General features: G+C 40.4%; 2 protein-coding genes across 4 annotated transcripts in view; one reads left to right on the forward strand and one right to left on the reverse strand.

Moving 5' to 3' along the window:
* LOC118404624 (TLC domain-containing protein 4-B-like) overlaps positions 1-5,876 on the forward strand; it is a 15,189-nt gene extending 9,313 nt beyond the window's left edge. For all 3 annotated transcript variants that reach the window (XM_035803852.1, XM_035803854.1, XM_035803853.1), the window contains exons 4-8: positions 234-323; positions 1,786-1,844; positions 2,427-2,515; positions 2,909-2,982; positions 3,800-5,876. In XM_035803852.1, the coding sequence (XP_035659745.1) occupies positions 234-323; positions 1,786-1,844; positions 2,427-2,515; positions 2,909-2,982; positions 3,800-4,082 (595 nt within the window). In that variant the 3' untranslated portion in view covers positions 4,083-5,876. The remainder of the gene's footprint in view (positions 1-233; positions 324-1,785; positions 1,845-2,426; positions 2,516-2,908; positions 2,983-3,799) is intronic.
* LOC118404623 lies at positions 4,210-16,332 on the reverse strand. The gene is made up of 12 exons (XM_035803850.1): positions 16,136-16,332; positions 15,588-15,684; positions 14,246-14,298; positions 13,685-13,759; positions 12,731-12,781; positions 11,670-11,744; positions 10,478-11,464; positions 7,259-8,170; positions 7,013-7,102; positions 6,605-6,862; positions 6,395-6,461; positions 4,210-6,190 (listed from the first exon to the last, which is right to left on the reverse strand). Exons 3-11 carry the CDS (start codon positions 14,286-14,288, stop codon positions 6,421-6,423), a joined length of 2,532 nt encoding a protein of 843 aa, XP_035659743.1. The 5' UTR covers positions 14,289-14,298; positions 15,588-15,684; positions 16,136-16,332; the 3' UTR covers positions 4,210-6,190; positions 6,395-6,420.
* Between the last annotated feature and the right edge of the window lie 416 nt (positions 16,333-16,748).

Below are 16,748 nucleotides of genomic sequence, written 5' to 3' on the forward strand. Positions count from 1 at the left end.
TATTTCCTATTGGACATCTAAAATTGTCCTCATTCATAGTTAGGGTATAAAAGTCCAGCTTTCTTCCAGATCATTTCAGTGTCACTGACGAAAGATACTGGATACTATCTAAAACGTCTGACCGTTCCAAAACCATATCCAGTTGCTTGAGTAACTGCTCTTTGGCATATCTTATTACCTGGATGTCTAATCTTCATCGACGGAAGTTTATTCATAAAGTTGTGCCGTTTCAGAGTGCTGTCAATCTGCCACGTGTTCGTCATGGCAACGCTGGCCTGGTACGCCTGTCTCTGCACCGACCAAGTGCCTCATGACGTCATCTGGTACGTACAACAGTAACCTTACAGTCTATTTCTTAAAGCCTCGTTCTTATTGGTTACTTTGTTTTAGTTTCATGTTTGAATCATAGATATATTGTACTGACTTAGCTAGATACTTTGTTTTAGCTTCATGTTTGAATCATAAGTATATTGTACTGACTTAGCTAGATACTTTGTTTTAGCTTCATGTTTGAATCATAAATATATTGTACTGACTTAGCTAGATACTTTGTTTTAGCTTCATGTTTGAATCATAAATATATTGTACTGACTTAGCTAGATACTTTGTTTTAGCTTCATGTTTGAATCATAAGTATATTGTACTGACTTAGCTAGATACTTTGTTTTAGCTTCATGTTCGAATCATAAATATATTGTACTGACTTAGCTAGATACTTTGTTTTAGCTTCATGTTCGAATCATAAATATATTGTACTGACGTAGCTAGATACTTTGTTTTAGCTTCATGTTTGAATCATAAATATATTGTACTGACTTAGCTAGATACTTTGTTTTAGCTTCATGTTTGAATCATAAGTATATTGTACTGACTTAGCTAGATACTTTGTTTTAGCTTCATGTTCGAATCATAAATATATTGTACTGACTTAGCTAGATACTTTGTTTTAGCTTCATGTTTGAATCATAAATATATTGTACTGACTTAGCTAGATACTTTGTTTTAGCTTCATGTTTGAATCATAAGTATATTGTACTGACTTAGCTAGATACTTTGTTTTAGCTTCATGTTTGAATCATAGGTATATTGTACTGATTTAGCTAGATACTTTGTTTTAGCTTCATGTTTGAATCATAAGTATATTGTACTGACTTAGCTAGATACTTTGTTTTAGCTTCATGTTTGAATCATAAGTATATTGTACTGACTTAGCTAGATACTTTGTTTTAGCTTCATGTTTGAATCATAAGTATATTGTACTGACTTAGCTAGATACTTTGTTTTAGCTTCATGTTTGAATCATAGATATATTGTACTGATTTAGCTAGATACTTTGTTTTAGCTTCATGTTTGAATCATAGGTATATTGTACTGACTTAGCTACTAGTAGATACTTTGTTTAGCTTCATGTTTGAATCATAGGTGTATATTGTAATGATTTAGATAAAGTTTTAAGATAGTATTGGGCCGTGTGGAGTAACAGCAGTGTGTTTGGCCCAGACGCCAGAGGTCCTGGGTCAAAATCCTGCCATGCTACCGATCATATGCTCTTAGGAAAGGCGTTGCCCACATCACCCAGGCTTTGGTTGGGGAGGTACCAGCTTGCGCAGTGGGAGAAGAGGGATGGGCTCCGCCTGCCAATACCATGCCATAGAGACATCAAATTACAATCTACTGCTCATATGGCCTTGGGAATGCTGTTAAGGATTACATTTGCCTCTAGGATAGAATAATGTCCGACGTTAAAAATAATTTAAACATAAAACTGTGCTTCTTTTACTTCAGGCACGAGTCATCACTGGTGAAGATCATGAACTCCCTCATGGTTGGATACTGCGCTGCTGGTGGGTTGATAGACGTTGATTTTAAACTTTTATGTCCATCACATAAAGACTTAAGACAAAATCTAAAACTACGCTGAACATCAGTTCTTTGTTACGCACATATATATATGGGGACATACTGTGACGGCAATAGTCTAGTGGTTATAGGATGTTGGGTTTCTACGTTAATATCAAAGACAGGACTCGATGTTGCGTTTAGAGGAAACGCACTTTACACGCCCTCTGACAGAATATATAAAAATTGCAGTGTGAAAACATACTATTAGTTACACAGAAGGTGTGTGTTTTGTTGTGTGTGTTATGTGTGTCTGTGAAAAATAATTAGTTAAACAGAAGTTGTGTGTGTGTGGTTGTATGTGTGTGTGTTGTGTTTTGTTGTGTGTGTTATGTGTGTGTGTGTGTGTGTGTGTGTGTGTGTGAAAAAATAATTAAACAGAAGGTGTGTTTGTGTGTTTGTGTTGTGTTTTGTTGTGTGTGTTATGTGTGTATGTGTGTGTCATTGTAATTCTAAAAAGGCATTTAAATCAATGTTTGATTAACACCTTGTGTGTCTGACATACAGTTTGTGTCCTTACTTTTCAGCCTGCCTGCTGATGATATGGTACCGAGTAGTGGACCAGGCCAGCTTCCTTCACCATCTCGTGTCAACATACACTGCCTACATATCATTGGTAAGGTCATGACAGCTGTAGGAAAACAAGCTGACATGTTAGAGCTCTACCTCAGAGTAGAAATGAAACTTTTCTTCCTGTCTTTTTATATTATAAAAACGCATATTACTTGTATTTTAGTCTGGGACATAATTCAGCCCGGCCGAGGCATATATTCCACATGATGTTGGACCAGTTTGGACGGCCATTTGAAAACATACGGGTCCAATGTCTATTTTGAACATTTGCTTGTGTTATGTGTAGACTACGAGTATACTTGTTGATTCAACGTGCCTTACTGTGGATACAATAATGAAATTAGCTAGTTTTTAAAAGTAAGAGATAAATAAGTTTCAGGGCTAAGTGGGAGAAATTTAAGCGGGCTAAGTGTGTTTTTTTTTTCTCTCGGTGCAGACGTACCCTTGTCTACATTACTACGCCAACATCTGTTACATGATGGAAATATCCGGACCTTTCGTCAACACTCGGTAAGTGTCGTGACTTTTCGTAGACTGCAGATGGTCAAATTGTAGAATTAAAAAAAAAAACGCAAATGGGTACAATTGTTGACAAATAAAGTCGACATTTTCTTCTTACCTTTGATAATTGTACGGTATTTGAATCATTATATTATATGTGTGTCAAGTATAAAGGCGAAAGGGCTAACACTCTTCCCTGTGAAAGTACTCTGCTACAGAAATAGCTAGGGAACTTGCTCCCTATATATGTGCCACTAGGAACTACAAGGAGAACAACAACATTAACAACGTACGCTGTGATGGACGATGGAAAAAAGATGAGCGAAATCGTGTTATGCTACGGTCACAATTGCACCGATGCCCGTAGATATTGGAGCCCTGGTCGGTCTCCGAAGCCACGAAGTTGTCCCGGGGGACTGCTGGATATCGGTAGAGCGTGTGCCCCTCTCTTTCACGATTAAGTTTTGGCGTCTATTTGCCGGGTACAGGGTTGATTTTAATTGCGAATTAAAAGAATCCGGGGCTCGACGTTGCGTATACCCCTTTCTTTCACTATTAGGTTTTGGCTTCTATTTTTCGGGTACAGGGTTGATTATGACTGCGAATTAAAAGAATCCAGGGACCCGACGTTGCGTATACCCCTTTCTTTAACTATTAGGTTTTGGCGACTATTTGCCGGGTACAGGATTGATTATAACTCCGAATTAAAAGAATCTAGGGGCCCGATCTTGCCGCTGGGTGTCCCAACTGGCCTCTTTGTCCTATTGTGACTGTAGCATTAGTGTGAAGACGCTCACGTGCTCATTCTCTCTCTCTCTCTCTGCAGAATGATTCTCAAGCAGCTAGGCGATCAAAATTCTCCCCTTTTTATTTGCAACGGACTCGCCATGGTTGTGACGTTCTTCTTCGGACGGGTGCTCTCAACCATCGTTGCCACCTACAACCTCATCAGGCTCATGGTGACGGACTCCCAGCAGTTCTTTCAACTTCCGGTACCCGTCCTGCTTTGCTACGTGGGCGGATGTGCCCTCTTCAACACCCTCAACTACTACTGGTTTTTCAAGATTTTGCGCGGTTTTGTCTCCTTCTTCAAGAAACGTCAAGTATAGAACATCTTCAGCGTTCTTCACCAATGAGGACCAAACGGAGTCATAGTCAACCACCAACGAGGTTTTCCAATGGAATAACTGACACAATGATACGCAATAACAGACGCTTGTTGCAAAAGATTAAAAATCAAGTTTGTACATATTTATTGTTTTTTTTAATACTTTACACCTTTGTCAAACTACTGTGCAATAACTTGAGCGTCTGCTGTAATAACTTGTATAATACGTTTTTTTTCTATTCACTTTTGGACAGACGAGGACTGTGTGGCACTGCACTTAAGTTAGTAATTTATTATTAACAGTGCCAGATGTAATGTACATTTGATATGCAGCTAAAGATGAATCATTTATCATATATCATAATGATAATGTCATACTCAGTGTTATAACTGAAAAGCCTAATATCTATAAACACTAGTAATATCTGTTATTACCAGACATGAAAGCCCCATCGTTAGGAATGATAGCGTGCTGTATGCACAGGAGCCATGGAACGTGTTGTCTTGCCCATTGCATTTAAGAACTACCAACAGTAATGATACGTCATCGAAGACACCCAATGGACTCTGAGAACACAATCATCTAAGCGTTGTGTACTAAGGGTGGGTACCTGTGCGGTTCATCGATACAAAATCGATTTTCTTGTTGGACAGGTTCAGAAAAAACCCGGACCTGATCAAAAAATCAGTTGACCGGATTTTGGACCAATTAGAAAATGGACGGCTTATACCGGCAGCTGTTGACGAGTTTGTGGGCTTACAGGTCCAGAGGTAAAAAGAGTGAAGTGCAGGAGAGTTGATGGTCATTTTTACCAAGTTTCTACAGTCAGACGTGGTCTTAGTTAAGTTAAGTCCACGCCAGTGGAAGTCGGATACTCCACACAAAAAATCCTTCAAGGCAAAATGAGTATCGCCCATTCACAAGCTCTCACAGATAATTAGGTCTAGGTTCAGTTCCGTACCTGGACCTGATCCTCTGGACCTGGGCCGTACCTGTACTTGGATTTTCTGTACCGGTACCCACCCCTGTTCTGTAGTCAAAGCGACGTTCATGATTTCTTACAATCCTGTACCTTGTAGCATCTCTTAAATGTACACCAAAGCTTGAGTTTGATAATCTTAACACATCAGGTATATATTCTTCCACATTTGTGTGTTTAAAGTCTACATATTTGGCTACGGCTTGTTTAGCACGATGATCTTTGTATTATATATGTGAGCAGGGATGCAGTCAAATTTTCTGGCTATCTCTCCACCGTTTTTATCATATAAACTGTTGCATTGATCTTTGGTCCTATGGAATCATTCAACCCAAACGACTTTATAACCCATTGATGTTGTACAAAATTGTTCTTGATTTAACCAGTTTTGGTTATTACTATGCTATGGATAAAGTAATATCAAGCAAGAATCTGATCACAATGTACTACGGTATAGATTAACTCATGAAATCATTATGCATGCAACTCTATGAGTCCGGTACTCGAATAACTGACGACCTCATTGGAGGGAAAAAGATTTAATATATATCAAGTATACAACATGCATGTAACGTATAGTGTTGCAGTAATATAATACATAAATTCCTCATGGAAGAAAAGCAAGCAGACCCAAGAGAAACTGAAATATACAAAATGGGACCTCACTAAATTGTCTGTCTGTATATGTATATCCACTATTTGTGCTTTTTATCTTCAGTTCACCTATAGTTTAGCATGTATGAATTCAACACGTAGAAACATCTGTAGCCCAATTGACATGTACGTAATCAAGCAATAAAAGTAAGATACATTTATATGCAAGGTATATCTATTATTCTAGCCATCTCTAGTCCGTTGTATATAGTAATATACCACTCTACATGAAAGTATATGATGGGAAGCTACCAGATGAATCTAACTATAGATACATATTTGGAAAAAGGTCCTAATCTCAAATCATTCATGCATAAAATTATCAATATCATTTCCATCTTTTCCGAACGATTTTCTTTCTACCTTTGGTAGCGCATCTGTAAGTTGGGAGAACCTCTCTGTATTTGAAGTCTATCACAGCAAGGTATTGTCTGTGTTATCTAACTTGGTGGATCCAGCCGCTGCACTTCTGTCTCTGTTGAGAAACGATCATGCAAGTATCACTTATCAGTAAAATAAATCACACCAATTAACACCAGACGCGAATAATGACAACATAGTCTTTCCATCTCTGGTTTGAACTTTGAACAATCAGGAAAACACTAAAACCGGAGGTTATTAAAGCAAAAAAAAAATACATTGAAGAAAAGATAATGAAGATGGAAATTGGACTGTTTACCTAATGGTCGAAGTTCTAACAAAATGTCAATTCTGATCCACTGGCATTGCATCTTCAGGTTCTGTTTCTATTGGAAGGAAACAAAATATAAAGTTACGATGCGAGAAGCAGCACACTATGGAAGGGTTTGGCTCATCGAGAAAAGACTGCATGGCAAAACGCAATTGGACGTATAACGTAAGTTACCATGATTTATGCAGAAGATCTTACCAGGGAATTCGCTTTTCAGATCATCCACGACGTGCTGAAGCCCAGCTTTAGACAGAGCCTCTATGAGGACCTCCACAGTAGCGGCATCACCCTGCCTCCTGTGCCAGTCGTGTAACATGTCCATACAGCAGGACTTGTCATCTGGGTTTCTGCCTGCGATGTTTCGGATTCCTGCGTCGTCGAGGTCCAAGAAGTAGGCCAGGTCTTTCCAATCCGAGCTCACTTTTTCTTTGATGAAGAAGAAGTACTTCCGAACCCCTGCATATCAATAACGACATGTATAAAAGTACACAAAGTTAGACATATCGAATAATCAATGGATTGTTAGATAAATCATGGATATTTCTCGGTGATATATGTATAAAAAGTCATTTCCAAGAAAATAAGTAATAAAATATCCATATTTACCTTCCCTGCCACGGTCGCCTGGAGCAGTAGATTGCATTTCAGCGTGCACAATAACCATCGTCTCTAAAGCTAGAACTTGAGCAACTTGTCCTGAATGAAATATTGATAGACATCGACATAAAATATTCCTCGAGGTGATAAAGGACAAAGAAATTCCAAAGCTATAGATAAATGTAAAAGTTACAGAAAATAGAAGTGCACTTTTTGTTGGAAGTTCCACACAATTAGACGAAGTACAAAATGTACCTGACTCCTCGTGTTCATGGCGGACACCTTGGGGTGTGAGGTTGAGGGTACAGACCTTCTTCTCTTTTGCTCCAAGGAATCGGCAAACAAAAATCACTGCTTGACAGATGAACTCTTCCTCTTGTTCAGGCTTGACTATCAAATCCATGGTCTGGCCCTCATCTGTATTGCAGATGGCTCTGTTAATCTGGTACGAATCGGAACATTTGTCGATCAAAGAAATGTGTCTTATTTCAACTGTAAGCTTCTCTTCATCAAACAGGTTGAATTCCGACCTCCCAACCCTTCCGAACCGGTGGTACATGTAAGGTGTTGAAGTGGATGCGTGGTGTCCTTCTTTGCAGACGATTGTCAGAGGATGTTTCTTCCCAGACACCTTTCCTATGAATGGAGTGAAGTTGCACGGGAACGACTTGCCATTAAGGCAGTCAAGGAGCAGTTTACTGGCAGAAGACAAGGTCACAGAACTGACGACGGCTACAAGGATGTAAACGCTAAAATGCTGGAGTTCAAACGTTACCCCCATATCTGATTTCTGCAGTGAACAATCTTCTGACAAGTCAATCCATGTTTCTTCATCATCAATGGATCTCTGTTTTCCAAACAACAGAAAATTGTCATGCGGAGAAAAGTTTGCGGAAACAACCTCTACGCGTGCAGGTTGTTCAAAATGGAGGTTATCCGGTTTACAGTCGAGCTCATGGAAAAACGACAAAGTGTCATCAAGGCCAGAGTTCTTAATCATCGTTAAGTGGTTCCGCTGCAATCTTATACTGACAGTCTCGGCTGTCCGAAGGCTCCCGGATGCTATCGTCATGCGTACGACGACCCTGTCTGCATATACGACAATTTTCCCTCCCTCTGATGAAATGGACTTGCTGACAGAATATGGTTCTGGACTCACACTCCTTGCTGCAATGGGAAGTTCAGTAGATATTGGTAATGTTGAATAATACCTTGTCCGTTGAAATAAGATGAGCATGAGCATACTCCATACCCTGTTCGTTTTTTTCCCAAATGTCAATGGATTGCCATTGATTTACATATTATAATAGACATTGGTTTTTACACTTTTCTACACATATAAAAAAACATGATCATGAATTACATTCTATCCATTTATTAAGTAATATTACTAGAAAGACTATACCTTTAGCATGCTTTGGCTGCAAATTGGACATTTGTGAATGATTTCATATTATTTGAAAGAACTATAATAACTATAATACTACTATAATACTGCCATATAAAACTATCATTGGATAAAACTGATTATCATATAGCCAGGCGCCGCGGACCAATCAGAAGGCCCCGTTCCACGTTGGTTATGACGCCGTAACACGTAGATTCAGACCAGGCAGGTGGGTATCGCTCCCCTGATTGGTCAGAATGAATCGACACCGGCACCGGCTACGCTCACTCGGTGGTTTATTCGGTGGTTATCGCACCTGACCAGGGATTATCTCACCATATACACCGAGGATAAGGCGGGGCATTAACGTTATTATCATATAGCCTACACAAACTGACCCATTTAAGCAACAAATTCCTTTATAATACATACATCCTTTATTCTAAGAGGATGTTAGGCTCAGATTCCCCGGCTACGCTCACTCGGTGGTTTATTCGGTGGTTATCGCACCTGACCAGGGATTATCTCACCATATACACCTCGGGCCGGGGCATTAACCCTTTATTATAATATGATTACGGAGACGTAGCATTAACCCTATTCAGACCGGGCTTTTTTGGTCATCCCTGGACCGGGGGGGGGGGTTGATGCCATCCACTTTGAAGTCCAATAACTCTAAAACGACGTGCCGTAGGGCCACCAAATTTTTAGGAAATAATGTCGACATAATGTCTGACGTATATTTGACGTTTGACGTTACGTTGACGTAAGGTGACGTAATCATGACGTCATCAATTTGATTATATTGGCCGGACCCATGAAAAAAGGTTATTCTCAGAAAACTTCAAGTTATGCTACAAAAATGTAACAACAAGTGCAGATAACAGAATAATAATGTTTCTTACGACTTGCGTTGCCAATAGCAACATCAATGACGTCAAAATGACGTCATAAAATGACGTCATGCACATCTAAGATACGAGTTGGGCTCCGCCATATTATATCGACCACCTTGAATTTTTAAAAATACTTTTTTTGCAACAAATAACCACAAAGGGCAATGGAAATAGACTACATTCATTCATTTAGATGGTTTTTGATGAAAAAATACCAGGTGGTTACAAATTTTAAGGGATAATTAGCTTATTATTCTTGGTCTGGACATACGGTCCGCCATCTTGGATTTTGGACTGATGACGTCATCAAATTAGCATAATTTATGCATATATAATTATGAAAGATATGCTAAATAATATAACATTTTATCTATGTAACAAAATATCAGTAATATAGCAAATAAATGTGAAAAATACATTGTTAGAACCAAAAATAGTGATTTTTGGCAAAACTGCCTGTCAACAAACGGTTGCCATGGCAACACGAAAAAATGGAAAATTTTTCAAATTTTCTAAAATTGTTGCCAACAATATTTTAGGAAAACTCACCAAATTTGGTGGGTCTAGCGTAAGCCTCTCTGGCGTTATAGGACATCAAAGTTAGCGCAGGCCTCAAAAGCCAGACGAGGTCCCTTTGCACAACAGTAATTGGGGACAAGGAGAAAAAAGAAAATGAGGATGAGAACAAGAGAGAGACAAAGAAAAGGAGCTACAGGAGGGACTCAGAGAATGAAGATGGAAGAAGGCGAAAGAGAGGCAGCGGGAGACGGTAAGTGAGAAAGAGACAAAGCCTGGGCGCTCGCTCGCGAGAGAGAGAGAGAGAGAGAGAGGGAGGTACAGACAACGGGAAGTAATCATACTAACTGTACCGAGTTTATACGAGTTTTACTAATAGTAACGATCGTTTGTATTCCGTAATACTCGTAAAAGTTGATACTAAGGCACACCTGGAGACGGGCAAAAAATCATTCCAGATAGATAAAAAGTGCATGCTCAGTACTCGAGACATCAAACATCTAAGTTCCGCTGCAGTACCATAGCGAGCGGCTAGGGAGCCCAATGTCTAATAGTGTCAAGGTCTCATAAAGACCTACCCACGTATCAAATATCAATACAATCCATCCAATCGTTCTCGAGTTATGCTGGTATTCTACAAACATCTCGGCTTGAAGGTATATAATGATAACTTACGTGGCGGTCTCTGTGCTCTCCTGGCGGACTCCGGTCGGGGCCCGGCCGGGGGTGGGGGCGGCAGTTTTCTCGTCTTCTTCCTCCCTCCTGCAGTACCTTGTGGAGACGCTGTGTGGCGCGGGGACTGCGTTACAGGTGTTGGGGTTTGTGTGGGTGGTGGGGGTGGTGGAAGACTGGGTAGATCTGCCGGGGGTAGGGAAGGGGGGAGTTGGGAAGTTTGGAAGTGACTAGGGGTACCTTCTGGGGGTGGGGGAGGGTCGAGTGAGGGCATAGTGTCCAAAGACAGAAACTGTTCATCATCGGAGTCCAGAGGGGGAGGGGGAGGAAGGTCGTGTACTGGTTCATGTTGTGCTGTGTAGTTGTAGTACAGGTTCGGATCCTCCTGTGCTCCGGGTTGCGAGTTCGATTCTTCAAAGTTCTGATACATCGATGGGTCTTGTTGTGATGCATTTGACTGCGCTGCGAAACCGGTATTTTGGTAGACCGGCTCGGCTGTCTCGAATCCGGATTGCACGGTGTCTCCTGAAACCGGATACTGGTCACCTGAAACCGGATACTGGTCACCTGAAACCGGATACTGGTCACCTGAAGCCGGATACTGGTCACTTGAAACCGGATACTGGTCACTTGAAACCGGATACTGGTCACCTGCAACCGGATACTGGTCACCTGAAACCGGATACTGGTCACCTGCAACCGGATACTGGTCACCTGCAACCGGATACTGGTCACCTGAACCCGGATACTGGTCACCTGAAACTGGATATGGTTCTCCGGAAAACTGATCCGGGTCGTTCCCATACACGGCGTCGTCATGGTAACCGTAATTGGCCGCGTGATGGCCCTGGTGATGGTTCAGTTCTTCCGGAGGCGGCTGATCGTAGATGTCGTCATCAGTTGATCCCGGATTGAACTGGTCCGGCTGTGGTTCGACGTACACGTCAGCATTCACGTTGACGTCATCGTAGGCGTCGTCTTGTTGGTGGGCTGGATTGAAATGATGCTGAATGTTCTGTAACGTAACCTCAGGGCCCACAAGACATCATTAGCTACCATGCATGTACTGTTCTCAAACAACAGCAGACAACTGACTTTAAGTTATCAGATCTCCGAAGTTAACTAGCAAGCACCATGCAGTCTGGGGTTATTAGAATATATAAAAGAATATTGCAGATCTAGAGCTTCAACTTACCAGCTGATAGTGGTGATGTTGGTGACAGTGGTGATGGTGGTAGGTCAGGTCGCGGAGGAGGCAAGTCTGGATGTTCTGTAATAATTTTAAAAAAAAGTTACTTTTACTTGAGAAATATTATGTTATCATCGTGTTATATACTTAGGTACTGTCTCTGGTGGTCAGTACACTTAATCAGCCATACTGTTCATGCAACATATATGTAGGATTATAACAAACAGATGTGTTATAATGACATTACATACAACGTGTCCCCTCGTAGTAAAACTCTTAAGCTAAGGGCACAACCCGCCGTATGTGCAAAAATACGTGCTGTCTACGTACCAAAACGTGGGTAATCTTTTGGGATTTGTAAGTGGTAAGTACTGCCTCCGTACGAACTCGTAGGGAATCCTCGGATTTTGGAGCACGCAGACAATCCGTAGAACGTTACGTGCAGGCAAAACTTTGTGTGCCATCGGGCTGCGGATTCGCCCCCGTATATATATATATATATATATATATATATGTACGTGCCAGTACAGGCGACGCGCCTGCCCTGTACAGCCTGAACGTTTTCAGAAATACGTGGCGGACGTGGCCTCAAAAAAACGTACGGACAAATTGCACGTACGGCGGGTTGTGCCCTTTAATAGCTTTAGACAGAGCCGGCAGCATGTAGTGTGTTGCCTTAATTTTTGGATGAAAAACATCCACCACATACCATTTGCTCCTATTTGAAGCACAGTAAAGCGTCAATATTTTACGAAGTGTAATTGGCAGAGAAACTCGGGGAATATAGGAAAAAGTTTGTAGATAGGACTTTCTGTTACGTTTCAGAATTAGCGCGCGACTGTGCCATGGGAGGGTGAAATCCCATACTGTCAGTCCTGCTTTCTCGAACAGCCGTGTGGATTTGAAAGAATGGAAACAAATCCCCGCAAAATAGAATGGACTTACATTTGCTCTGAAATGCCATATTATAGCCACACAATACAATGAAAGTCTCCATTTTGTCCAGAGTTGGCTCTAAAATCTACCATATAGCTTTTAATTTGGAAAGGTTCCATAAATGTCCTTACCTCTAGAGCTTCCACCAAGCCACCCAAAATCTCCAACTCCTAAAGTTGAAGCTGGGTATCAGAAGCAAGTTAGCATAATCATACAGGCAGGAGACATGGATACCTAGCTGACGACGGCTACAAGGATATAATGAATGAATGAAGACCTTTATTGCACAATTTGCCCAACCGAGCTAAGTACAGGTCACAACAAGTCAGGATATATACATATAAAAGTGTCACAAATCTAGTCTAACACAAAAGTTCGGCTTCTTCTCGCTTCTTGGTAATAGTGAAAATGTAGGACTGTATGGGTTTCGCTATTGTCGGTTTGTCAAAAAGCATGAGAAATATAAACTTGTCAGTGCTACTCATGTGTCTAAAATGAGGGAATCTACTTTCTATATAACTAAATAGAGTATTTCTATCATTCGCATACATATCGCAATCAACAGTGAAGTGCACTTCATCTTCTACCATGTTTGAGGTACAAAATTGGCAGACTCTTTGTTCTAGAGGAGTGCCTTCCTGATATAAACGCTCCGCCCAGAAGTTACCCGCACCAAAAAATCTTTTAAGTCACCGGTGCTTGTTACACATAAGCACGATTTTGAGAATTGTGATGATAGTGCTTCTATTTGTTGCCTGCTGGGATAGAATAGTAGGTAGGTAGGGATAGAATATCGAATAATGTAAATGCATTTAAGTTCGATGAGATTTAATTTCGCGATAGCGGGAAATTGAACTTTTCGCGGTGGTTTTAATTTCGCTGTAGCACCATAAACTGTAGTCTCTTATTGTTATGGAAAAATGTTCGCGGTGGTTTTAAATTCGCGGTGAAGCGGCCGCCGCGAAAACCACGAACATTTATCCACAGCGAAAGTTTCTGCATTTACAGTATTTCTATTGACATCCATACCAAGGGGTGAACTCATCAAAAAGAGACACCTAAAAGAATACAGAGCTTCTACTTACTTGGTGACGATCTTGATTCTATAGCTAAAAGCCGTACCGGTGGTGAAGACGACTGTGATGGTGATCGGGGAGGTCCTGTAGATTCATTGAAAAAAAGTTGTTTTACTTGAGACCATGTGCCATCAAAATCTTTAAAAGTAGACGTGTTAACGTGTTGTATACTTATAGGAAACTAAGTATATTCTCTGCCTCTGACGATCTAACAACATAATCAGCCATGATGTTCATACAATTATATCGGGTCAAAATAGATTGAGCATGGTGATGAACGGAAATGACAATCTTAGTGAGTTTTTCTACATTTGGTAAACTATACTTTTAGAAAGATTAGGCTTAACCTTATAAAACTTTGCCAGTGTATTTCGTGCAATTATCCGAATGGTTCAACAAAGCGAAGTTATTTAGCTGGACCGCACCACCATGGGGGTAATTTCGTGCAATTGATAAAAGTGTGCTGGCTTCTACTGTATATGGAAGAAATTTTGTCAGCAAAATGGTCGAAAAAGAACAAAAGGGTGAACGAAGTAAAACAGTATACAATACGAAAGTGTGCAGATGTACCTTCTCGTTCCCGTCTTCGTCGCCTACTATACCAACCACCCATGTTCTTTTACCTGGAAAAATATAAAGTTTAGGTCTTAAAACAAACAACGCAGAGAGCAATGCAAACACACACACATACACACACACATACATACACACATACACACACACATACATACACACATACACACACACAAACACGCACACAAACAAACACACACATGCACACACACACACACACATATGCACATACAAACATGCACACACAAACACGCACACACACACAACACATGCACACACACATGCACATGCACAAACACACATGCACACATACACACACACAGACACACACACATACATACATACACATGCACACACAAACACACACAAAGACACACACACACACATGCACCACACATACACACACATACACACATACAAACACACACATACACACAAACACTCATGCACACACACAGACACACACACAACAAATGCATGTACCCTGCCGTTACATCACATGACCTTGCATGCGTCACATAGTTTTGGAGTTACAGATGCTGATCGCTGCATGTGAACTAATTCAAAATGTTGTATTCTACGACAAGTGATTCGAGATTCATGTACAAAACTTGCGTCAACTCATAAACTTAACTGTATTATAGGTGTAATAAAATTATTAACGGCCTACCCTAACCAAAGCCATATATAAAAGGCAGGTACCAAAGTTTTACTAAGTGTGATGTCCCTTAGGGGTGCAAACAAACAAACACAACCATCATGAAACATCACTCAAACAAGTATGGTGGCAGAGATCTAGATTACAATGACCCAAGGCCACACCAATTTAATTTCTTGGTTCACGGATTTTTTCATAAAAAATATGGAGCGAGAGGGCGAAATAAAAATAAAAATTGTAAAATGGTTGGGGTAAAGGTAACGGCTAATCCAAAACATAAAGAAAAAAAGTTTTCAGCTTGAAAAAAGTACAAAAACACTATTTTTGTACAGTAACAGCACCTGTACCCACACTTTAAGGAGCTTATAATATAAAGGCCAATTTGCTACACCAGAAAGTTGGTGAATGGTTTCATTAATGGTGAGAATCTGCTGAGTAGTAATTTTTTTTATTATTTTTTTTTTCCAAAAAATAGGAGCGAGCGAATCCGTGAACCAAGAAATTAAATCGGTGTGGCCCAAGAGAAAAGTTTAAAGTATTTCACTCTTGCAGAACAGAACTCCCAACCCCAGACTAGCTTGCCACTGACTCCCATCCTTGCTCAGGAATCTGTGCAGACGTTCCATGGGTCAGTGGGCTTCAGACTGTGTTAACCATTGTAGTATCCATTGGTTAACTCACCTTTGACTGGAATACCTTGAATTGAACGTAGGTGAAAAGTTTATCAATGGCGGAGTGGTGTCAGGTGTCAACACACCTGTATCCAAAAATGGCGGACCTGTCGAGAAAAGCGGAACTTATATGAACTCTGAATATCTCCACTGATTTGCTTTCAAAACGCGATTTCTTTTTCGAAAGAACTATGTATCATATAGTCTTTGAATACTATTTAGCAAATGAGTCATGAGCTGTCATTTGATTACAATCATGACCAGAATACTGGACGGTTGTTCAAAACATATTCATGCTATTTACAATGACGCTATTTACACAAAACAAAGGAAGTAAAGTCTGTTGCACTACTGTGTATGAAATTGTGTCCCTTCCATATCAATGCTAAATCCTTATTTCTTGACCTTGATCATTACAATAGGGATACCACGTATGGACTCGTACAAAAAATCCCGCAGGTTACATAAGAACTTGCGAGGCATAAGACACACCATGGAGGTTGAAAAGCTCCTTGGACACACGGAAGCAAACTTTGACAGAAAAGTCTGTAACTTTACCTGTAAAATGAGCAGCAACGAGAGAAAAACAGCCTAAAGGTTCGCCTTAGTCCGTGGTCTCCGATACGTTAGTTTAAGTTCATTGAAATTATTCCAACTGACCGTTGAAAGAAGTATTGCTGAAGATTGGCGTGTTTGGTAGTACTAGTACACATGTACATGTAAGTGCACATAGCAAGTTGTCACGTAAGCCTCGGTGACGAAGTAATGAAGCGTGAAGTAAATACGTACAGGGCCGGAAATACCCGGTTTCCTGGTTGCATTGCGCTACCATATTTCTTTTAGAATATAGTATTCACAGACTTAGTCTTGGCCATTATTTCATTTTAACAACATGTATTTTTCAATTTTCTTCTATTGTCAATTGACTATGTAGCAACATAAGTAAATTGGCAAGTTTCGTCGCTTTTTGTCGCCGTCTGTTTGGTATACCGTAAAGTTGGTTTTACTCGCGATTATCGCTACAGTATTAGTCGAATACACGGTATGACGTCACACTTGTACTCTCGAATAAGATAATTTTCACGTGCATGTACATATGGACGATGTGCTATGGGGCAAGGTGCTAATATTTCTAGCATTAATCGTTATGAAGGCGCATACTACTTAAGCG

The sequence above is a fragment of the Branchiostoma floridae genome, chromosome 17, assembly GCF_000003815.2.
Source record: "Branchiostoma floridae strain S238N-H82 chromosome 17, Bfl_VNyyK, whole genome shotgun sequence".
Taxonomy (NCBI): domain Eukaryota; kingdom Metazoa; phylum Chordata; class Leptocardii; order Amphioxiformes; family Branchiostomatidae; genus Branchiostoma; species Branchiostoma floridae.

Excerpts from the sequence above, each read along its gene's own strand:
- LOC118404623 (XM_035803850.1), bottom strand. The coding sequence starts at position 14,288 with ATGGGTGGTTGGTATAGTAGGCGACGAAGACGGGAACGAGAAG. Across the intron at positions 6,863-7,012 it reads AGGCGACCGTGGCAGGGAAG|GGGTTCGGAAGTACTTCTTC; the intron begins GTAAATATGGAT and ends ATTGATATGCAG. Across the intron at positions 6,462-6,604 it reads TCTGAAAAGCGAATTCCCTG|AAACAGAACCTGAAGATGCA; the intron begins GTAAGATCTTCT and ends TCCTTCCAATAG.